The 25,275-nt window shown below is 41.3% G+C and overlaps 1 protein-coding gene across 1 annotated transcript in view; it reads right to left on the minus strand.

Moving 5' to 3' along the window:
- The window catches only part of LOC306941600 (uncharacterized protein C14orf132), a gene marked incomplete at both ends in the record, with an annotated part of 31,913 nt that extends 9,971 nt beyond the window's left edge, over positions 1-21,942 (minus strand). Inside the window, one exon of the mRNA XM_079527139.1 lies at positions 21,916-21,942. Within this exon, the coding sequence (XP_079383265.1) occupies positions 21,916-21,942 (27 nt within the window). The remainder of the gene's footprint in view (positions 1-21,915) is intronic.
- Positions 21,943-25,275: the final 3,333 nt, after the last annotated feature.

Here is a 25,275-nt window from a genome sequence, read left to right on the forward strand (position 1 = left end):
ATAGCTTCCCAAGGACTCATTTTAAAAATTATTATTGAATTTCCACCCTGACAATCTATAAGGATGGCCATTTCATAGGTCACAAGATGAGAAGACTTAACAAGCATGTTTCACTTACAGTGCGAACATCACTTTTGAGATCTATGTCCGTGCATTCATAACCTCCCATGCATTCATAACTTCCCGTCTAAATGACTGCAATTGTCATTATTCTGTCATTTGTAAAAACTCTCTGAATGCCCTTTGGATGATCCTAGAATTGATTTAAACATTTTATTGATTGCTTTTAAAGCATATGAGTCTGGCCTCTATAGCTACAGGCCTCTAGCCTGAAAAGGTTGTGAACCACTGCCCAAGACTGTACCTACTCGGGAGAATATGTCAATTTCAGCATTTAATATTCATTTAATTCACAACCATGACAGTGTAGTATGGAACCAAATTTGTACATTCTGACTTACAAATGATACATACTGTAGGCCTGTATGGGGATTTTACTTCTTGATTCTTCTTCTTGTTTTCACATAATTTTGAGAGACGGCGAGATCCTGTAGCGACCAACGACCAGGTCTCGCCCTTCCTGGAAATGTTACCCATAAGCGTGTCCTAAGGAGCAGTGAGCACGCTCAAGGACCAACAGTTGTAATGCCAGTACAATTGGTCAAGCGCCCAGGCAGTATATCTAGCAATAACATGCATGTCTAATGGTGTGAGGCACTGGGAGGAAACCGGAGTGCCTGGAGCGGGAAACGCAAACACGGGGAGAATATTATGCAAACACAGAAACAACCCAGGACTGAGCCTACTCTCTCATTACTCTGGTGTTCTTAAACTAGGATTGTTGTTTTGTTTTAAACAGTTTTCAAATGATTTGAGTCATAATAAATAAATTACTGAAAATGAAGCAACTTCATGAAGAAGAAGAAGAAAATCAGCTACTACGTAGCAACTATTTCCAAATCAAATACTTCCAGCCACCTCTACTGTATATCCTTACATTACTTACTATACTATTCTGTATCACAATTCCCTAGAGAGTGTGTGAACTCTGTACCAATTATAAGCCCTATCACTAGGGCCTGTCTGCCTCTGAAATAATGCAAACAATGTTTCTCTTTGAACTTTCTCTTATCGTCTGTGTCGGGCAGCCAATATCCAAAACCGTTTAGTTTCAGGAAATTGAAAAAAAAGTAACCTACTTGAGTTCCAGTGGATCTAATGTACTCTTATCGTCTGTGTCGGGCAGCCAATATCCAAAACCGTTTAGTTTTAGGAAATTGAAAAAAAAGTAACCTACTTGAGTTCCAGTGGATCTAATGTACTGTAGTTATTATTTAGCCACAATTTCTTGTTAATACTTTAGCATGTTGTGAAGGTCGCAGTTAACTATGAAATAGCGCATTTCCCGTCAGTGTGTGTTTTTGTCACGCCTCCATATATGGTCACGTCTCGTGACAGCACACCTCTACATATGGTCACACCTTGTGTCATCACACCTCCATTTATGGTCACGCCTCGTGACACGTCACGCCACCATATATGGCCATCTCCATACAGTATATGAAGATCACAACACTGACCTCATCTAACCCTGGATAACCATACATGGAGAAGACTGGATCATCACGATCATATATGGAGCCAGCCAGCAACTCTATATCTGACCTCAAACCCTTAGATCTCCATGTATGGAGTTGACCTGTTTTGACAATCCATATGTTGATCCTACCCCACCTGTCCTTCCTGTTCTGACATTCCATATGTTGATCTGACGTCATCAAACCCTGTACACTCAAGACACGCTCCATATATAGCCAGTACATAATTCATTCAATATGTTGATCTGACCATGCCAAAGCGCCAGCACTCGTCTGCCGTCACTCAGGCGAATGCGTGCATGCGACCTCAGGGCGTCTTACTGGTCATACAGTCGTACAGTGATGATGTGAACGAAGCAGCCGATGAACTGAATGAGATTTACACAGGACAAAGCAAAGTAGCCCAAATAAATATGTTTGGATCAAGGTTGGGGGTTGTGGAAATATTTTATTTAGGTTTTCCTCATCTGTCAAAGAATACTCAAAGCACTGAATGCTTTAGGGCAGTGGTTTTCAACCCTTTTCATATCAAGGTCCATTATTTATTCTGTATAGTTTCATTATATAGAGATTCCACTGTTAGGTTCTTAGCTTACGCATGTTTCTTGAATACTACTTTTTATGTATGTGATGTATTGCCATGCTTTTTGTTCTTTCTTAATGTAAATCGCTCTGGATTAAGAGCGTCTGCCAAATGCCTAAATTGTAAATTGTATCATGAAGCTGCCTCTCAGAGTCCCAGGTCGTCTGGGACTAGGTCTGCAAGCAAAGATGCAGCGTTCACTTTTAATGCACCACATATCTTGAATAAAAAATGGAGCTCTGATACAACTCTCAGTACTTTTAATTCAAAGCCTGGCTTTTCGCTGTTGGCTTTTATTGAGGCTGGTTTTATCCCCTAAACATTTCTTGCACACTGCAATTTTATACTCAAATTTTCTCAAATATCCTATATATTAAGTGTAATGATGACAAAACGTTCCTGCAAAACAGTCAGGGGAGAAAAAGGACTTTGGCACCAGAACTTGGGAGTAAAGTATGAACAGAACCAGTTGTGAAGGCTAATCTATGCTCACACAAAGGAAGAGGAATCAATACTGCCTGACATGGACTGAAACAGGAGGAGATATGAAGGTAGTGAAGAAGACAGAATGTGATTGGATGATTATCCACAGCCGTGGATACAGATAGCACGTCGCCAACATCAGTTAACACTACGGCAATAACTATTAACACTACTGCTATTCCTGCTATCACCACTTCCACAGTCCACTTCCACTACTGGGTAAAAGAAATACAAATGAAATAATGGATACTAAATCACTTACTCCATTTAAACAGAAGACTACTTCACAACTTTGATAACGACTAAAAACAGCCCCCACATACTGTGAACAACAGTAGAACAATTAAATAAGATGTATTGATATTAACTTCAAGTCACTATACTCGACTCTCTCTGCTCTCTACGTGCAGTAGCTGAGCAACTTGGCAGATTGTAAATCATAATATGAGAGCAAAAAAAGCAGGGTGAAGTCGATCCTGCTCACTGTGGCTCCTGCTGTAGGGGTGCGTTTCATGCCACTCTGAACCTCATCACAGAACAGCCCACTTTCATGTGAACGCACCCTCAGCCTGCAACCTCTTAGTCCCTCAGGAGCACAAAACCATAGAGTTAAAAGAATAGTAAAGACTGCTGCAGCATACTCCAAATGAAGTCAAACTTTTTTTTCGGCTTTGGCAGGTCAATAAGAACAAAATGACTTCATTGCAGACCTAACGAACCAATGCAATGACTTGCCGAAGTTCATTTAGCTGGTTCTTGCATCTCTGAGATTTTCACAGAGAAACTAATGTGAACGGTCAGACACTCAACACGCTCGTTATTTGCTTTCTGCAATATACCAGCTTGAAGGTCATGAAGAAAAGTTGTCTGAGGATGATGTAATCCTTCTCTGACGTTGTAAACAAACAGCGGGGATCCATGGTAAAAATCACTGACCATTCCAGCACTGTATAGTGAGCGGGTCAAACATTCTGAACTCGAAGCAGAGACGAAAATGTATAACATACTAGTCATAAAAGGTCAGTTTGGAGTATGCTGCCATGCAGCTTAAAATGCTCTCACATTCAGCGCCACTAGGATGGGTTCCTGTGAAATCAATACAAAATAATTCAATGTCAACAGCCTTCTCATATGCACAAGGGGTAATTGGCTTAACAATCGGGACAAACACAAAGGCTGGGTATAGCCTAGAGTTAACAGACCATACTGCTGAGAGACAAAGGTTTGATCCCTGTCAAAGCCAATGTGTCAGCAGCATCCATGTGTTTCGTTGGTGGTAAATATATGAACACGCAAATGTTATGTATACATTCAGAATGCTATCTTCCCTTCTTTGTAACAGAATGAGCTTAATTTCCTGCATGAGAAAGCAACCTGCAGTATGGCGTGCAAGGCCCAAAACAACAAAAGAACGGAATGCAAACACAGCAGTATTTTGTGGAAATGTAACTCCTGAAAACATTGTTTTGTTAGACAGACATTTATAGGGGCTACAGTATGTTGCCTTATTGACACTATTGGTATATTCTTTGACTAGAGCAGAGTCAGCAGACACAATGTATTTTGCACAGATTTGAAACACTGAACCATGAAGTGCTATTTGAGGGAAATAGACTGACATGCAATGTGACATGCTACGTCACACGATGAGGAAATGTTGCTGTTCTGTTCTGTTTTTGTTTATTGCTTTGTACATAAAATGTTGTATTATGTGTATCTTGACGACACTGCAAATGAGGGTGACATCAATGTCTTTCGAGAATAAATAAAGGTTTGAATGAATGAATGAATGAATGAATGAATATGATGGAACATTCACCTTTCATTTGGTCCTTGACTCAAGTGGACAGCTATAGATTCGGTGATAGAACAGGCTTGGCACTAAGGAGACAGTGCAGTCACATATATAACACAGAATGACATCCTTCCACTGCAGATTGAACGTTTGAACGTAGGCTACACTGCATGGGCCTGATAACAGCTTGTCTCTTTGTAGCAACTTGGTGCAACAAATATTAGTACACTTTGAGTTTGTCTACTGTACTTGCCACATTGATATGCAAACAACCAATTTTCAAAGGTTCTGTTCTAATGTATATTTGGAGAGTCTCATTAAAAAGAGAGACTTGGGAAGAGATGCATTAAAGAATAATACCTAAATACATTTATGCTGACTCTGTTAAAACATATCTATTGATAAGAGGGAAGCTGAACTAAGATTTATTGATATGATATGCAGTGTATAATAATGAATAGTTAATAAGTTAATAACCCAAAGACCACAGATGGAACTTGACCCTTTTCCTGTTTGCATAATCATAAACCTGCATCTCAATGAATGCAAAAATATAATAGACACCAGTGAAGTGTATTATCTTAAGTCCTGGTTGGCATAATGCAGTTCTCTTCAGTTTTTGGAGAAAGGGTAGGCCTATAATAATTTGTGCTTGATAATATCATGAGAGCGTCAGATAAAAGCGCTCTGAAAAGAAGTCTTACAGATTACAGTACTAAAAAAGTTTAGGTGGTGACTTAATGCAGCCACTTATTTAAATAGATAAAAACAGTAGAATCCTCACTGTTAATTTAACTCTCTGAATTAAAAACCTAAACCCTATGTAAATGGTAAATGGTAAATGGTGCATTTATATAGCGCCTTTATCCAAGGCGCTTTACATAGATTGTGCATTACATTCACCCATTCACACACACATTCATACACCGATTGCGGCGGAAGCCATGCAAGGTACCAACCAGCACATCGGGAGCAATTTGGGGTTCAGTGTCTTGCCCAAGGACACTTCGACATGTAGACAGGAGGAGCCGGGATTCGAACCGCCGACCCATGGATCATTGGACGACCTGCTCTACCTCTTGAGCCACAGTCGCCCTATGTACTTCCCTGACGTCCCCCAGGGCTCTATACTAGCCCCCCAATTATTTTCCCCTCTACAACAACCTACAATCTACAATTGTGAACTTAGTAGCTGTTAAATGAACACAGTACCTCTCAGTGTACTCTGTCTCCCCTTCACCATCTCCCTCTCTGATTTCAGCACTGCGTATGCTCTTAGCACAAAGACCCTCTTCTCATCTATTCAGTAGACCCGTCGTACTGCTGCTCGGGAGAGATATTTCACACAGAGCTGGAGGCGTCCAGGGCGACGGGGAATGATCTCTGCACTCCTCATGTCTGCCCCGAGCCTCTGTCTCGTCCCGCAAGCAACCGATCAGACAAATGACCTTTGACGAGGCCTGACTGTGCTCTGCGGGTCAAGCACCCGATGTACCAGTCTGAGAAGGCCAGTGGGTATAAGACTAACTCACTGCTCTCTACACTGTACGAATGAAAAGGTTCCAAAATAGCCTATAGGCGTGTATAGTTAATTTATACACGCCGGTGGTGTGCATCGAAAATACGCTTCTGCACCGCTTGTAGATTTGCTAACTTTGGTTAAAAGACACCCCTGCCAACATCATTAGAACCCCATGCACATTGTAAGAAGTAGTTGAAGGCTGTCCAAAATCCTTCACTCATTCACTACTTGTACTTAAGTTATTTCGGACACAGACAATGTTATGGATCTTGGTTGAGTGACAGTCACAATGTGTGTGTGGCCTGGTTTGATGACATAATCAGAGTAGCAGAAGTTCCTCTGAATCTCTGCATGTCGGTAGATCACAGGATTTATAGACTGTGGGGGGTTACTACTTGTGAGCTTAACTAAAAGTTTTACCTTATCCGTCCCACATAGAATTTGGTCTCTTTGCTCCAATTTAATGGGTCTAGGGATATGAACTGCGCTGTAGATGGCTGTCTTATATCTTCTACTCAGTGTCCTTTCTAAGGTGGCTCCCTTTTGTCTCTTGTTGTCTCCATGCTCTATTGACAACGCTGCCATCTTGCCAGCAATGTGGTAACTAGGTACAATTTCCCATTGACAACCCATTCATCCAAATAGAAAATCTGATTGTATTAAACAACGTAAAACTCACCTACAAAAATAAAATAAAAATAAAAAATAATCATGTGCAAGAAATTTCTTGACAGGAAGTTGCTCATAACATTCTACATAACAGTGGATTTTTATGAAACAAACACTTTGCAGATAGAAAGAGGATACGAGGATTTTCGTACAGCTGCAATGTTGGTGAGTTTGACGTCGTTTAATACAAGACTTTTCTGTTTGAATGAATGGGCTGTCAATGGGAAATTACACCTTGCTGGCAAGATGGCAGTGGTGTACTTAAGGTCATACCAGTGGTTCTCAAACGTTTTTGTGTCAAGAACCTCCAAACCTATACATTTTATGAAAAGGTTTTGTGCCAGGGACACACAGAAGAGTAGATTTATGATTAAAAAGTATACATAGACATGGAAATGATCAGTATGTCTACGCCCATATCAGACTAGAACGGCTGTTTTAAAGTGAATTTTATCAGTTTACAAGTGTGAGGAATTAAGCTGATATCCAAACCCAATGTCTTTTCAATTTAAAATATACAAATTTGCTGTAAATCTGAATTCTGCAAACATTAACTTAACCATGGCTGTTCATGTGTTACTGTCAACCGTGAAGAGAACGAGTTTTCAGAGTCAGGAATTACTTTTTTGCTCATGATGATGAGTGGGGCCTTAGAAGTTGCTTTTATTTCCCAAGAAACTGTTTTGTTAGATGTGTCCTGTTCCGCTGTAGCCCTGCCATATCTGTATCTGTCCAAGAACTCCCCACTCTGAGAGAACTCAGTGACAGGTCTGGAATTCCAGTCATCCAGCCAACAATTGCTTAAGCCCTATAGGCCAATACTTTGTTTACCAGCGGTCTAGACAAAGCCTGCTCCTTTTTCTATACCAATTTAAGCAGAGCTTGTAGATCTGCTTGTAAAAAATCACACCCTGTGAAGTAAGGAGCGCTTACGTCTTCAACGTTTGTGTTTACATAAACATTCAAAGCTGGCCATTCATTGTCATTGGCATTCAATGTTTGTGTTAACACAATGTATGTATCCTCAAAGCTGGACATAGGCCGCTAGCGCCCCTCAAAAATGCTATTTCCGCTATACCTTCGCCTCCAGAATAGATGCTAGAGTTCAAGTGGTTAACATCATCGCTGAGGTTTTTGACGTAGTCCAGCCCTGACTTGTAGGTATGCTACTGTACTTTTGTGGAATGTTCACCCTAACAGCAAAGCCAAAGTTTTCTATTCTCCATGAAATCACAAGCTGACAAATCTGCTAGCTTGAATTAAAATTGCTCTGGTCTGGTGATGCTAGGCTAGAAGTCACGACCCAATTTACTTCTCCTACCAAAATTGCTGTGAGTCATGACGCTAGGCTATATCCACTGGATGAACAAAAATGATCATCGATCATGAAGTGAGATTTGCCACAGAGACTCGGGTAGCAGTTACACTACAAGGGAGAATGTCTAGGAACAAAGACAAACTTCTCCCCTAGTTAATTAACTATACATTCAGATGTATTTGATTAATGGTTTAAAATGCATCATGAATACATTGGAAATTAACATAAAACTCATATCATCGAGGGGATGAGCCATGGCTGAAATGTTCAGTGTGTATTTATGCATAATGACAATTAATGCATGATGATTCTGCTTTTAAACGTGTCTATATCTACATGTATACTATGCAAAATAATATAAAATCAATTACTGATATTTAAATTAAATCTCAGTGAATACTGGAACAGGCTATAATTATTCTGCATGTTAAATTAATGAGCAAGGTAGATTTAAATATAAACTTGATTTGAAGACATTATACAAGAAGGATATTGCACACGCTGTAAATCACTGTGCTATCACACAGTGTGCATTGCATATATTTTGAAGAAATTATAATAACCCACTAATTTAAAGAACCACTTAATGACTACATAATACGATTTACCCGCATTTTAATCAAATATTCTACGCTGCCTAGATTGTTTTATTACCTTTAGATCATACGCTGAAGTATCTGGGCTTTTGATCAGCGAAAATCCGCCTAAAATAGGTTCCCTGGTGTCTTGCGATCAATCGCACCACCCGCCATCTTGGTACGCCACAAGCCGGGTGCATAAGACCACATTCCATGAGGCCGTGTCTTCCGTTCACTTGCATTGGACTCAATTTCCCAGAAGCCCTAGCAGCCCAGCGAATGTGTCGATTTCCGGTTTCGACATCATAAGAACAAGCTCCTTCCACCAGCTTCGCGGGAAAGACGGACTTTCTTTTTAATTATTAAAATAGGGCGATTTAGACACATAAAACAAATAGCGGGGATGTCGTATTAAGCAGGGCATATCGTTTGATCAATCAATTTAAAGCAGGGAAACTGTTTTAAACAACAACATCAGTTTTGTGAGGATATCTTTTGCGGAAAACACATCACATACACTACAGCACTACAACAGTATAGAGCCCAGAGGGACTACACTCAACAAGTGTGGGGTTTAAGTGGTTATTAGTCAATGAGAATTGAATTCTCCTCTTTTAAAGTGGCAAATGTGTGATATACGTGCTTTGAATGAACACAAAATTCAGTCAATGTCCATTAATTCATCTTAAGTAATGCCTGGCTGGTTTTCAAGAAAGAAACTGTGCCCACAGAGTCAGTGACTATACAAAAAGAGACTATAAGAGATGTGTTTGAGAACAGATTGAGGACACCATTTTGAGAACCTTTAAGAAGAGAACCTTTAATGCTGTGCGTTTTTCTCTTCACTACTTAGCTGCACTAATATCTGCCAAATATTGGTATCAGCCCATGAAAGTAAATTCAATCAGCAGTAGTGATCACTAATACTGGTGCATCCCTAGACAAAATATATCATTTCTAATTAATAGACGGGCCCAAAGTAATTAGTGCAGCCGCACCCGGCCCGAAAATTAAGGCCGGCCCTACCTGGGCCCTCATCAAACCATGTACACTCAAGACCATATATGGCCAGTACAGAATTCATATGTTGATCTGACCCCCGATGCCAAAGCGCCAGTGCTCGCCCAGTGGGCGTTGCGTGGGCATCAGGGCATCTTACTGGTATTAAATATATCTGTGATATATCCACTATACTATAGATATTTGCGACCGCGTATCGGTCGCAGTTACTACGGTATGCAAACATGCAGGGACACTGTAACGCCAACTCAAGCCTGTCACAGGCTCCTGCAGTGACACTGTAACGCCACGCAGAAAGCTTGTTACAGACTCCCGTCACAAAACTGACCGTTAAGCAGCATGAGGACGTTTGTTAGCAGCTCAACCACTGAATTGTAAGTTCTCATGCTTTAGTTCTGTTGTCAAACACATACATTATTCTCATCTCTGTTCTTTCTACTTTTCACCATGATTCTGAATTCATTTTACCCATTCTTGACATTATTCCGGTACGTGTCTCAGCCCTAGCGGTCGCTTTATCGCTTTAAGGCGTATTACTGGTGGTACATGTGTCTGTTTTTGAGGGGCGATAGCCCCTCTTATGTCCAGCATTTGGTGTGTGTTTAAACACAAACTTTGTTCTAACACAAACATTAAATGCCATTGACAATGAATGGACAATTGTAAGTGCTTGTGTAAACACAAACATTGCATAACACAAACATTGAAGACGAAGGTGAGTACACAAATTCTGATTGGCCGGAATGAGATGATGTACCGTGATAAGAGTGCCCCTCACTTCACACAGGTGTGATTTTTCCATTATTAGACAGTTATTAGGGGAGAGCCGCCACGGTTGTAACACTTTGCACGTTTCATTTTTTTACTCAGAGATCCGTTTATCTACATATGTAATATTTTCAGGCAACGGACCTACACATGTCTGCTACCATAAACCTTTTTTTTTTTCAATGGATAAAACAGGTCGGGAGTTATTAAACCGAACGTGGACGCTGTTCCAGTGTTACATTTGCTGCGCATATCGGATTAATTGTAACGGCATGCGTGATAAATGTAACAACGCTAAAAAACACCATTAAACATATCGTTTTCAGCTTAAAGCAATTATATTTCATTGAAGCAACTCCTTAACATTGTTTTCATACCATGGATGTGATACGAAAATGTATCAAACATAAGGGAAATATTAAATAGTACCGGGTGTACCAGTTTGGGCGTTTGAGTCAGTTCAATGGGAAAATACATTGATTAAACAAACGTTTGATTGATTGAGTTGTACAATGTTATACAACCCTAAACTAATTTAGAATACAATCTGTAATGAAAGACAACTGACTGAACATATAATATTGGCCAATATGTCAAATATGGAAATATGACTTATAATGGTATTTAATGGATAGGCGTGTGTTACAATTGATCCACTTTTGCAAGTTGTTCTTTGGCGTTGCTACAGACCAGAATGAACGTGCATTCCGTCTAAACACGATGCAAACTAATGAAGAACATAAACATGAAGACATCCATGTGGATTTGTATTCACCAACATCAAAGAAAAGAATTGTAGCCCACATATACTCCAGGTGTAAAATATTACGCATTTTGAGAAAAGTCAGTTTTTCGCCAATAACTCCCCGTAGGATGAAGGTAAACACTTCAAACTTCCTGGGCACGTAGAGTACGTTGCTGTACACATACTGACGCGATGGCGTCATGATGGCGTTGACCAATCAAGAGATAACGTGCATGTTACAACCATGACGCGTTACAACCGTGGCGGCCCTCCCCTACTGCCTGATTACGGTTTGCGAGAATGCTGTGCTGCTTTGAAAACAGAACCTTCAGTACTATGTCAGTCATCTATGATGTCTATTATGACAGTAGTAGTATGATGAAATCAGTCATCTCCATTATTTGGACAAAGTTAGTTCAAGCCAACTTCCATTGACTTCCAGTATAAAAGTAAAGTTGTGAAAATGATTCACAAACGCTCAAATGCTCAAAGATGAGCATTCAGGGAGTGGAGTAAGATCTACGGGTGGGCCTGGATGAGCCAATATAAGGCCCAGCCAGATTGAATCTAGTCCTAACCAGATTGACAGCTTTCCCTACCGTCTGAGCTAGCGTGCTAGCGTCGCATTCAAGCTGCGATGCGGCAGCCACACCTCATGCGGCACTCTAGAAGTGGCCCAAAAGCACATATTGTCGTGTTCCTCAAAAATATGACTTTTCTGAGTGCCACTCGCAGAAAGCAGCCAAATGGAGAGTGAGAAATAAATTCATATTGACATCATCCACGGGTCAGATTTTTCCAGGCTCAGACGTTAAGACACTTTTTGTATGCTGCCACTGCAGGGATTTACTTCTTTGGCCTGCTGGCAGGGTGTACAAGAAATTAGGCACTGATCGGTCCAGCAGTTTGCTCGATTAGCTACACACGCACACGAACACACACGCACGCACGCACGCACGCAAGCACGCACGCACACACACACACACAGAAGTTCGGACCCTAGGAGCCAAGACATAAAAAACAAGACATAGAATCTAATAACGACATGGCCTCCCTGTCCTATCTGTAAGTATCAATAGTATGTTACTACTCAATATGTGAGCAGTTCGTGAAATAAGCTGCACAAATCACAATGCAATGTGCAATGTTGGTGATGGCTTGTTGCTAGTGAAAGTCAAAGTATTTTGGCCAAAATAGTGCTAAATTAACAAATAGCCAGTGAGGGCTTCTTATATATATGATAAATATATATGTGGAATTAATTAGGAGTACCGACAAGTGTACGGTGAGAACCTCATTTGAACATTTGGCCATAATCTGGAAACAAACATTAACACCTTAAGTGTCCAAGTCGGAGTTCTCCGTCCAAGTTCAAGGTCACAGTCAAGTGCCCAACACGGAGATTAATAAACAAGACGGAGATTAATGAAAACAAAACCGTTCGCATCGCTCTAGAGCCTTGGAGCGCTTGTTGCCCGATCCGATGACGTGTCAAAAAGTGACACGTCATCGAAAATCTCCCCTGCCTGTTTAGCTGACGAAAACGAAAATCTTAAAACGATCATAACTCCCGATCTAAATCATCCCGTCTAATTCTGAAAAAAGATCCTGTGTTAGACGGCGCTCAGCGGTCCAGTCGCTAGTCGCGATAGATTTATTATTACCTCCCGTTGTTGTCGATCGACTCGATCGTGGTGTGGCTATTGTTAGCTGCTACACAGACATGCACACCAGCTTCCGGTGCGCCGGTAAAAGTGGTCCGTGCGCTACAAATGATGGGCACCCTCGATGAAATGGATGAAATAGTTCCGGGCTTCTAAGGTGCCACCCATTTATATTTTAGAGTGCTTTTATATCAATCAAGTTACAGGCTCACCCACTCTCTCTGTCCGTGCGTACGTGTGCGTGCGTGCGTGCGTGCGCGCGTGTGTGTGTGTGTGTGTGTGTGTGTGTGAGTGCGCGTGCGTGTGTGTGTGAGTGTGTGTATATGCATGTGTGAGAGAGATAGAGAAGGAAATGGTCCTCTAGCTAATGCCTATGACTCACTCACTTGTTCTGTCCCCCACCCCCAACACAGCGATTTTCAATCCTTTCTGTCCCTGTTCCATCCTTTTTATTCTTAAAAGCCCCATAAGCATATTGTGTGTGTAGCATCATTCACCCCTCCACATAGATAGGACATGAACCCGTGGCTTTCAGGACCTATACTACATTATCACAGATGCTCCTGTCACATAGGCTTGGTAATGTTTTACCCATCTAACATCATCTTTCCTGTTTTGGAAACATCTCCCAGAGAATGAAATCACTAGCAGTAGCTTTGTCTCTGTGACTGCATTGTAGCTGTGAAGGTTCATTTTGCTGGGGGAGATATGGTGTGGTGGAGATCTGTGTCTCTGCTTTTGATTCCATCGCGGGTCATTCATTGTTACGGCCAGGATGTTTTATCTCTGTTTCTGGTCAGACTCAATTAAATACATGCATTTCCTTTTGGGAAATGTAGACTGTCTGGTAGGCTATATGTTTGATAATATCACAATTTAACAAAAAAAATGTATATAAACCATTAACCCTGGCATCCCAATTTTGTCAAAATGTGTCAAAAAAAGTTGTGAGCTTGAAGATCAGATATGTTCGCTATGTGTTGTACAAAGTCATACTGAAGGGCTTTTACAAATCAAATCCCTGATTGTAACATAGAGTTGCTGACATGACAGCTACTTGTAAAGCTAGCAGAATGTAAGCTTTGTGAAGTTGATGAAAATTCAATATGCATTTAATTAAAGCTGCAATCCATGTTTTCCTATAAGGGATTCACAGCCGGATCTCCTGCATGAGAATCCACATTTCAGATGGAATCCCCATTGCCCAGCGGTGATATTGTGATTATGAGCTTCAGGCAGTACTACTTGTCAAGTAGGTGTCCTACCTGACACCAGTGTCTAGATTTAAGTAGAAGAGTTTTGGAGCCTCCAACCACTGCAAAATCGTATTAGTTATATTTTATTAACATATACTGTACTAATGTAGGCTAGTTGTGTTCATTGTAGGTTCAGGAGTAGAGACTCAATTGCTTCCCGACCTACCACGCTTGCCTTCACTAATTATTAATGTGTGACTTCAGGAATAAATAAATAGCATTATTGATGATGGTGATGATGATGATGATGATGATGATGATGATGATGATGATGATTTTATATGAATCCCACACCCCAGGGCCATAGTGAAGTTTTAGTACAATCATACTGTACTGTACCACTTCATTGCAAAATTAGCTGAACAAAAGTCACAATCATTGCTGCGAAACTAATGATATTTAAGCCTTTTTATTATTTTTTGGTAAGAGTATTAAATTTGAAGGGGGGTGGGTATTCCAGTGGGAGCAGACACATTAATTTTCAAAACCTTGCCAAGGGCACAAAATGCATCAGAACCCAATGCTGTGCGATTGTTGTCAACACTAGCTAATTACTGTATCCTCGTCCTCATGCTCGTGGGCTAAACCAGAAGTAAATGAGCTCGCAGTATATATAATTAGATTAATTGAATGCCTGAACGTGGGTGCCGGGGATACTACAGAGTTGGAGAGATTATCGACAGGATTGTGACGTACGGTCTATGAGCAATTAAACGAGAGAGATGTGTCCAGTCTAGCGTGTCCGAAGTGATAGAGCCCTTGTGATACCTTTCTCTAAAGTGTGGGAGACGTTGTTACTGTCTTTACAGATGGTTGACCTGAACAGATGCTATTTTCAGTAACAAATCCTCCTCCATTGCATTAATACAGATACAGTACACAGATACATACTGGATGGATGGATGGATGGATGGATGGATGGATGGATGGATGATTTGTTTATCACAAACCAGTAGCCTTATTTATTCACAAAGACAACAAGAAAATATTTGATTCAACACTTGAATAAATAGATTAGCATTACTGTCAACGAGGTACTGACCTGACATGGTTACCAAATTACATGGTTAATCCCACAGGGATTTCCCCATATTCTGAGTTTTTCTGCTCTACTGAGCAAGACAGTACAGGGAGACAATACAGAGATGGAAGAGTCTGATTCAAACACAGATATACTTTCTTGCCTCGTTTGCAATTAGAACTACAGTCTTCTACTGTCACTTAGCAACACCATTGGTATTTCCCCATATTTTTTAGGCTTTTCAGATCTTTTGGACAGGACAGTAGAGACAGGAAAGCGACAGAGAGCTGGAAAGAGCCGGATTCAAACACATATATACCTTCTTGCATCGTTTGCAATTTTAACTGCAGTATTCTACTGTCATTGAGCGACTCCACAGTGGTTTCCCAGTATTTTTACTAGGGCCTTTCAGCTCTGTTGGACAGGATAGTGCATGTGACTGTGAGACAGCATAGGAGTGGACAGATGGGAAGAGCCCGTTTCAAGCAGATACTTTCTTGCCTCGTTTGCAAAATATCACTACAGTTTTCTACTGTCACTGACGGTTACGCACCGCCATTGACCAACTCCACTGCAACCATTTACATATATCATCTGCAGATATTTATTTTACGACTTGAAGTTCATTTAAAGGTAATACAGTAGGCTAAAAGTGTTTTTTTGTTAATACTAAAGGTTTAGATTCTTAGGCTAAAAGCCCTATTCTGATAGTAATCACTGCTATAGGGTGTTTATACCGTGGGGTCTGAGGCCTCATTACACGTATCAAACACCAATCAAGCAAATGTTAGGTCGTTTTTTTGTTTTTTTAGGCCACCACAATGCTTTTCCAATGAGAGTCACATGGTTTGACCAAACATTTGTGTTTGATTGCTGATTGCTGGTGGTGTTCTGCTCAAACCATGTGACTCCCATTGGAAAAGCATTGGTGGCCTAAAAAAACGACCAAACATTTGCTTGATTGGTGTCTGATACGTGTGAATGAGGCCTCACCGTGTCTTCATGCAGCTCTTTAAAACATCAAATACATTTTCAGGAGGGTAACACATTTCATCCAATCAGGAGAGAGAACCCCTCAAAGATAATTTGCAATTGTGTCTGCTTATTTGTTTGTTTCATCACTTCCAATTTCAGTTTGTCTTGTATTCTGTATGTGTTCTCTGTTCTCTCTCTCCTGATTGGATGACATTGGTATTTCCGACCTGAACATTTTCTGTTTAGCTGGAGAGTCTGTTGCTGAACAATCACTATAGCAGTGATTGCTATGGGAATATGGAGCTATTTAACACTTAACTTTGACACAATATTGCATTGTCATCTTCCTTGCCCCTTGTTCTCTCTCTGTCTCTGACGTACGCACGCACGCACGCACGCACGCACGCACGCACGCACGCACGCACGCACGCACGCAGTATACACACACACACACACACACACACACACACACACACACACACACACACACACACCAGTTTGCATTCTTACAACCATGAGAAATGTGCAGGACGGCTTTCAAATTTTTCGTGGAACAGATATTCTGTAAATAATTCCGCAGTCACAGAATACTCAGACCCCTTTCCACCGGTTGGTTCCCAATGGGAACCGGTTCCGTTCTTTTTGGTTTTTAGTCCATGAGCCAGAGCTCCAAAATTGGTGGGCAAACTAGACCTATATTAAATTGTTTATAGGATCAATACAAGTAAATTAATACATGATAACCCTTCCACAGTAGTAGCTTTTTCATATTTTCGATTATTTTGCATATTTTCCTACATAATGCCTCATTTGCATATTTAAAAATGTAAAATTTGTAATACAATAAATCATTGTCTTCGTGTAAGTACTCAATTGGGGAAGTTTCATGGTGATAACAATCTAATATAGGTATGGTTTTGCCCACTCAATTCATAATTAACGTTCCAATTTCGGAGCTCTGGCTCATGGACTAAAAACCAAAAAGAACTGAACCGGTTTCCATTGGGAACCAACTGGTGGAAAAGGGGCCAGAGAGTATGGTGTCATAATTTCACAGGACTCTCAGAGACACCATGAGTTGAACACATTCACCAAGTATCTATGCCATTAGGACAACCTTCTTTCCATGAACTGACTGATGGAATAAATCCAGGTGAAGACCATTCATCCAGGGGTCCCTGAGGGTGTTCCCTAGAATTATGTTAGTATCGCATCCTATTTTATACTTAGGATTTAATAAAATAGTTGATCTACAAGATCACAACATCGTTTTTTTATTTCTGAAAATGTCTATCTTGGGAGATTGTGAATAATAAGAAGAAGAAACTTTCTCTAATGGTGGCCCTCTGCACCATTTTCTTTTTCAGCTGGGGTCCATGGCTGAATACATATTTGTTTGAGAAAAAATGTCTGAGAACCTCTGCAAACCAGAGACTTGGATTGCACAAAACAACAACAACAACCCTGAATCTTAATGCTAGGGCAGCGTTGCCAAAACTATGAAAAACAAGTGTCCTATTTGAATGTCCCTAGAGCAAGAGCATACAGCTTAACTGAAGTTTAGCATCGCATTGCAGCTAAAAGCTACAGTACACCATTTCTTGGGAAAAGACAAATTGCATTCGTCACAGAAAAGAGAATGCAAATGAATTAGCAAAGAATAAGAGGCCTTGTCGTCCTGTGCATCCCTTCATTTTAATGTGATATAGATGGGAAAGCAATAACGGAAGCCTTGATTGCAATTATGTGCGAAAGAATTGCCCCTCAACTTTAGTTAAGCACCCTTCATCGTCTGTCAGGAGCAGTAAGTGCAGACGTTAATTTGAACGAGAGTTCCAAAATGAAGGATGCGATTTAAGACGCAGTAATTTGGCGTCACCGTCGGCTCTCATTATACTGTAAGTTGGAAGGACAGCCAAGTCTAACAGAGATGATAGCACATTGTTATTCGTGCCCTATGTTGTCTCTCTGTTCCCAACAACAATACCTTTGAATCGTACAAAAGAAATGGTTCTATTTTGTAGTATACTGACCGATACATCGGTTTGGCTGATAGAGTATTTCAGGTATCGGTAATTATGCAGCTGTCACGGTTTTTAACCACTTTCAACATGGCGTCCCTAATATGGGCATGCTATTCATATGGGAAAAACTTCCCATATGATACATTAAGAGCTCTACAAGCTCTCAATGTATCGCATCGCAACGCATTGTGAGCTGGAATCAGCTTGAAATGTGATGAAGCATCGGGATTGCCAGATTCGTCATCGGACTAAAAAATCAGTGTGGCTCTGGCATCAAATAGACCTGTAGAGTTATTGCATAGGTGCTATCCCTTTTGGAATAAGTGTTTGACTGTACTCTGTTGCTGTTTTTACATTTATGTCTAATAAACTATTCAATCAATCAAATTGGTCTATTTGATTTGGTTCCATTTGAGCAAACTGGATACATTAACACCAAGGATTGTACTGTGACGAGTTGGATATTGCCTGTTCTCTCTGCCGTCTCCCTTCTGTCTCTGTCCACTAACCATATTTACGGACCGGCCATTTTGCTCGTACTTCACATTCAGACAAAATAGCCACCATGTGAATATGGTCGATTGTGCCATTGAAAGAGCTGCCATTGGTTTGTCAGAAGTGTGACGGCCATGGGCACGGAGCATGGCGAGAGGTGGATAGCAGGCAGGCAAAGAGAGGGTGCAGTAGCGGAACACAGTAGTGTGAAGACGCCTGCAAGTAAAGCAATGTTAGCAACTGTCTGGCTGCCCTGGAATCATCTCATCCTGAGACATACTCATCATGTCTGTGGGCTTGCTGCCTCATACGCTCACTCGCCTCATGCGCTGTGCACGCACTCACGCATGTATGCATGCACGAGCAGACACCCTTTTTTTCTTTCTTTACTTACGGTACTTGTACTGCCATTTTGAAAGTAATCTAAATGAAAGCACTTTCCTGTCAAGCATGGGCTGCATGGCGAGAGAGAGAGAGAGAGAGAGAGAGAGAGAGAGAGAGATTGAAGTTGAAGTTGAAAACCAAAGTTATGTCAAATGGTCCTATGATGGACTCTGTCCATCGACGGATGAGTAGACAGGCAGTTATTTCCTTTTAGTGTGGCTCTTCATGTGGGAGCGTATAGCCCTATCTATCCCTGGGACCCACAGTCCTCCACAGATCAAAAGGTCCTATGCACACATTTAAACATCACAACCACTCCACAAGAACGCAAGATGACACGGTGACTTTGAACATATTGGATTACAGATTCAGAAACATAGCTTAAGATTTATACCGGTATAGTGGTGTGACCGTGTCAGTGTGTCATTCAAAGTGCAGTAGTGCATATCGGTTCACAAAGTGAGGTCTGTGGACACCCAGGGGTCCTTGAAAGGAATATGTACTTCACCCAATAAATTAGAGAGAATTTCCGTTTGTAAAACATTCCTTAACCGTGAATGAAGAATCCAAATATGACGAAAATCTAGATGAATGGAATTAATTAGAGATCTGATTTAACAATAACTAAACTATTGACAAATTATTGACAAATGTTGACTTATTGGGGTCGCTGGCACAAATATATTTTCAGATGGAGGTCTGTGGTCGAATACTTTTTTGATTAGAATTTGGGGGTCACCACTGAGGTAGTGCATATTACTTAAACATGTACGTGTATACTTATATCTGCAGACATGAACATGGACATCCAATTGCATTATTAGTTTCATCTCACTGGGTGTTTGTAGGGATCTGTTATGTCATGGATGCATCATCTGCCTCTCTCTCGCCTCTTGTCTTTCCAAAGCCTGAGTCAGCCAGGAAGGGCCAAGTTATGTCTGTCTGTCTGTCTGTCTGTCTGTCTGTAAATGGTAAATGGTGCATTTATATAGCGCCTTTATCCAAGGCGCTTTACATAGATTGTGCATTACATTCACCCATTCACACACACATTCATACACCGATTGCGGCGGAAGCCATGCAAGGTACCAACCAGCACATCGGGAGCAATTTGGGGTTCAGTGTCTTGCCCAAGGACACTTCGACATGTAGACAGGAGGAGCCGGGATTCGAACCGCCGACCCATGGATCATTGGACGACCTGCTCTACCTCTTGAGCCACAGTCTGTCTGTCTGTCTGTCTGTCTGTCTGTCTGTCTGTCAATCCATTTGTATGGCAGATTGTCTATCAGTCATGCTGTCACACTGATATTGAAACGCATTTGGGATGGCGAGATGGGAGAAATATCCATGAAATCATGATGTACGACTTGCAGATCCCATAGTTTATTATCTTAAGAAAGGTATTGTGAGAGACGCATTGATGCACTCCATGTCAAATTATGCCATCCCCTTTGGGCATTACGGGGAATGCAAATTGATGTATAGCCACTCTGGGCTTTGGATATGAATTTTTTATAAGCACAGCTGAGCGTATTCTCAGCTGAGACCTGAGTGATGTCTGATGGACAGCCTCAAGTACAGAAGTGCCTATTCACACGGTGGCTAATGAAAAGTGACAGTCATAGGTCAGCAGTTGTATTTATTTCAGTGGTGATACAAGTTTCAAACTCAAGGCAACAGCCATTCATTTTACTCTATAGGGCTGCAACTATCGATTATTTTCTTAGCGATTATGCTATTGATTAAATTTTTGTTTAATCAAATCATTAAATATTGTTTTTTATAATTGATTAAATTGAATGATGACTTATTAACTATCACTGTTATGTCTCTGTTTCTCTATTCTCTCACTTTCAATGTTTCCATTTGACAGTTTATTTCTTTCATGTTGCTGTCACCATCTGTTTTTCTGTTTGTCACTCCTGTCCATGTATTGATTAATTTATGCTGTGTCCTGGTGTTAAAAATAGCAGATCTATGTCTCTGTCACCCTTATTATTTCTCTCTCCCTCTTTCACTCGCTCGCTCGCTCGTCTGAGCACGCACGCACGCACGCACACACACACGCACGCACACACACACACACGCACACACACACACACACACACACACACACACACACACACACACACACACTCTCACTCACTCACTCTCTCACTCTCACTCACCCACTCTACTACTGATTCTCTCTGTCTGTCTTTCTTTCCCCCACCCTCATCATGCATGCACCTGCTGCCTGTCTCGTACAGTTCCACACAAACCCACTGCTGATGATGGGTTCTGGAGGAACAGCTAACCCATATGGATATTGGGCTGTCGGTCACTTTGATGCAATTGGAGACGTCTTGTAAACTCTATTACGATTTACGATTTATTATAGGCCATAGCCTAATAATAAGTGCAGACCTAATCATGAAACCAGGAGAAGACTTCTATATGTTTTCCATGGAGATCTGATCTGGAACTCAATTTACTCAAACGAACTGCACTTATAAACGGTATTAACTTTATGACCATTCTAATTGCATACGCTAGAAGCGGCTAGATCAAATCGTATTATATACATGCACATTTTTTTTAATGATTGAGGAATTCCTGCTATGGAGTATGGACATACGCCTATAAATAAGACATAATCAAAAACATAAACAAACAGAAATTATTAAATGTATAGGGCTTGACTAATCAAACGAATGCATGTAGCTGGCTACAATATTATGTTTTGCCTATAGCCTACGTGAGCACATATCAATTTCGAGTCGCCATGATGTTACCATTAAGTTAGCCCATTATGATGGTATAGACGATATAGACTTCAATATGTTTTCACAATTAAGTTTAACAAGGATATATATACTGTAGCTTGGGTAACTTCACCAGTCATGCAGTCAGTGTGCCATCTTGAGCAATACAAATGTCTGCAATTATTTTTCTCTGCAAACATTTTCGTCAAATGACCTGGACACGCACGACATGACTTTTAAAACACCCCATAAAATGTTACGGCCACTTACTTGCGCTGCCATGAACGAGAGATCCATGCTGATTGGGTTTTGATGACAGTCTAAACTAGAATAGTGTCGATTTCGATTCGTCCTGGTCGACATTAAAACTCGCTCGCAGTCAGAAACAGCATCCTCTAGTCTAGCCTGCGCGTCGCCTTGTAGTGGAATAAATAGGTTACCGTGTCTTTACCGTAGACTTTACCAGGAGGCTGCCAGCAGGCTGAGAGCGCAACAGCATCTCAGAAAGAGAGATGGAGCGCGCCACCGAGGAGAGAAGTGAGAGATGGAGGGGGCCAGGGGGGAGAGAGCGAGAGAGAGAGAGAGAGAGAGAGTTGAATTTACTCCATAAGTGAATAGTCTTAGTATGACCCACAAGCCACAACAGGCATGTATTGTAATTTGTTCCCGTTAAAGACTATAGGTCTATTATTGAATTGTGAGGTAAGGAACAGCTATTTGAAAATATGGCTATATTTAATGAAGGTATTTTCACCTTCACCAAGTAATTCATCATCGTCCTGTTCCAGCGCAGCTGTTAAACGCAAGACAACTGTATGATTAATGACTGTTTGATGAAGGAGTAAATGTTTAATGTGTCTATTCCAGTCTATTTCCAGACACGCAATGATTTTTCTTTCTCTATATCCTCTCACTCTGACGCACAGCAACAAACGCACGGCTCTCACACACGCACGCACGCACGCACACTGCACGCCCGCCCGCGCGCGCGAGCACACACACACACACACACACACACACACACACACACACACACACACACACACACACACACACACACACACACACACACACACACACACACACACACAATCCCCATCAATCATCATCAGGTTTGTTAATTAATGTAATGTTTTATTCTCACACAAATCTACACATATTTCTATGGATCTGAGCTTTATACCACTATACTGTGTTGACCCTGCAGGGGTCTGTACTTGGCCTCTTCGTTTCCCCCTCTGTACACCATGCATTTGTGTGTGTGTGTGTGTGTGTGTGTGTGTGTGTGTGTGTGTGTGTGTGTGTGTGTGTGTGTGTGTGTGTGTGTGTGTGTGTGTGTGTGTGTGTCGCTTATCCCTATAAACTTCTTTGGGGTTTAACACTGACGAAAATAGGGCCCCATGTCTCTGCGAAAATAGAAGAGCTACAAGCTCACAGTGCATCGCACAACATGTAGATGTGTTATTTTCTGCAAATAAATGTTTGCCTATTTACCCCAAATGTTCCCCTAAAACGACAGCAGGCCCAGCAGGGATAATAGGGTTCATGCATGTGGCTAAGAGCGACAGGGTGGCCTAGAGGTTAGAACATTTTTATAACACGGCTAGTCGGCTACATACCATAATGGCTAATGTGTGCTCAGCGCATGTCTCTAAGCAAGACCTCCAACGTTGCTCTGGGTAAAACCATCTGTGCAGTGAGTTTTGAGTCTGGGTCTGTCTGTGTATGTGACTAACTTCAAGTTGTTGCCTTCTTTGTCTCTGCCCTGACTAATTGTCAATTTCTTGTCATTCTAGTGCCGTCACTCCCACCCATCTGCTCACTCCCTGCAGTCAGCCAGTCAGAGTGGAGGTTCACACCTGCACTGCATTTGTTTGTCCCACTCAGCCCTATTTAAACCCTGCTAGTTTGACTATTTGTGCCTGGATATTGACAGATATTGGATTTGTTTCCCAGGATTTTTTGTGGACTCTGTTTCAGTCCGCTTCTGGTTCCAGAAATCATATCCTAACAAAGTCAAATCACCTTTATTTATATAGCACATTTAAAAAAGATATATACTGCATGATGGTTGTATACGCCTCTCTGCCAACCAGCCACCGTTTAATTTCATACTGCCCAGACTCAGTATATGTAGTGCATGGAGACTTTGAAGGAATTTAATGGACTTTTTTGTTACGTCACAGTGATCTTGACCTTTGGCCACCTATAATACTTCTTCTAATCAGTTCATCCTTGAGTCCAAGTGGACATTTGCTGCCCAATGTTGTGACCTTCCTTCACGGCGTTCCTGAGATATCGTGTTCACAAAGTTGGGACGGATAATCAGATGGACAGCCCAAAAACATAATGCCTCCGGGCATGGCAGTCCGCCGATGGAGGACTTCAGCTAAAGTGCTTTCCATTCAAGATTGAAACATGACGACAAAAGCATTGAGGTACTTATTATTTCCTTGAACTCCTGTGTGCAGAAGAAATTTGGCGCCGCTCAGTCCAGCCCTGGAAAAACACATTATCACACATAATCTCCCTTCTTTCCTTCGGCCTAGCAGAGATAATTATAGTAGAGACTACTGGCTAAATAATGCAGAAACAAACAAGCATGTGATGTTCTCTGAGAAATCTATATTTTACTGTACTCTATATGTCCAAATTATATTTGTCATGATCCGTATACAGTCAGACACTTTCACCAGGATAAACCATGTATTGCAATGATATTGCATTCAATGTCATTTTCAAATAATCTATGTGGGGTTAAAGGGTAACTTGATGCTTAACTCATTTAGCTGGGTTAGGTACCCCCTGGAACCCTCCCAAGGACACCTGGGGGTCCCTGTACCTCTCTTTGAAAACCACTATATTACAACATCCATCAGATTTGTTTTGCATGCAAGGATTAATTTGCCAGAACAATTGCAGAGACACCCATTCTCTTAAAATCATCAATATTTCATGACGTGCCACTTTTTATTCTCAGACGCTGGGTTCTTTGGGGTTTGAAAAAGGAACCCTGCTGAGTTACGAATAATCCTCCAAAAGGTATAGAAACTTTTGAAGGAGAACTAACCAGGGAAAATGACATTGATGGATCTCAACATCTTCATTGTGTCACCAGGGGGGCTGGTTGAAGCATGGACCTCTTGAGTTGTTGGTGCTCTGTAATGCTTTTCAGCCATTAGCTGTAGCCAGGGCAAAGTAGAGGTTCATTTTGGAGGAAAGTTTGATTCACTTTTTTCCAGACTTTAATGCCCTTAAACTCTTTGTCTGCCACCTAGTGGCGACAGAAAGTACTGCACCAGTATACCAGGCATTTTCTGTGTTGTCGGGCAGATTCATTTCCGTGTTACCGGCATGGAAAGCGTCATTGTAACGACTGGCTATTATTAGTACTGTACTGTACTGTACTGTACTGTACTGTACTGTACTGTACTGTACTGTACTGTACTGTACTGTACTGTACTGTACTGTACTGTACTAGCCCTCCTCCCTGACCTGTGTGTGTCTGTGTTAGGCCGTGTAACAGTGACACTTGGTGGTGAACAAACGCTATAACGCTATTTTCGTGCTTTGACAGACAGACCCAGGGACAGACAGACCCAGACCCAGGGACACACATAGCTGTCTATA

Source organism: Electrona antarctica (assembly GCF_951216825.1).
Source record: "Electrona antarctica genome assembly, chromosome: 17".
NCBI classification, from domain to species: domain Eukaryota; kingdom Metazoa; phylum Chordata; class Actinopteri; order Myctophiformes; family Myctophidae; genus Electrona; species Electrona antarctica.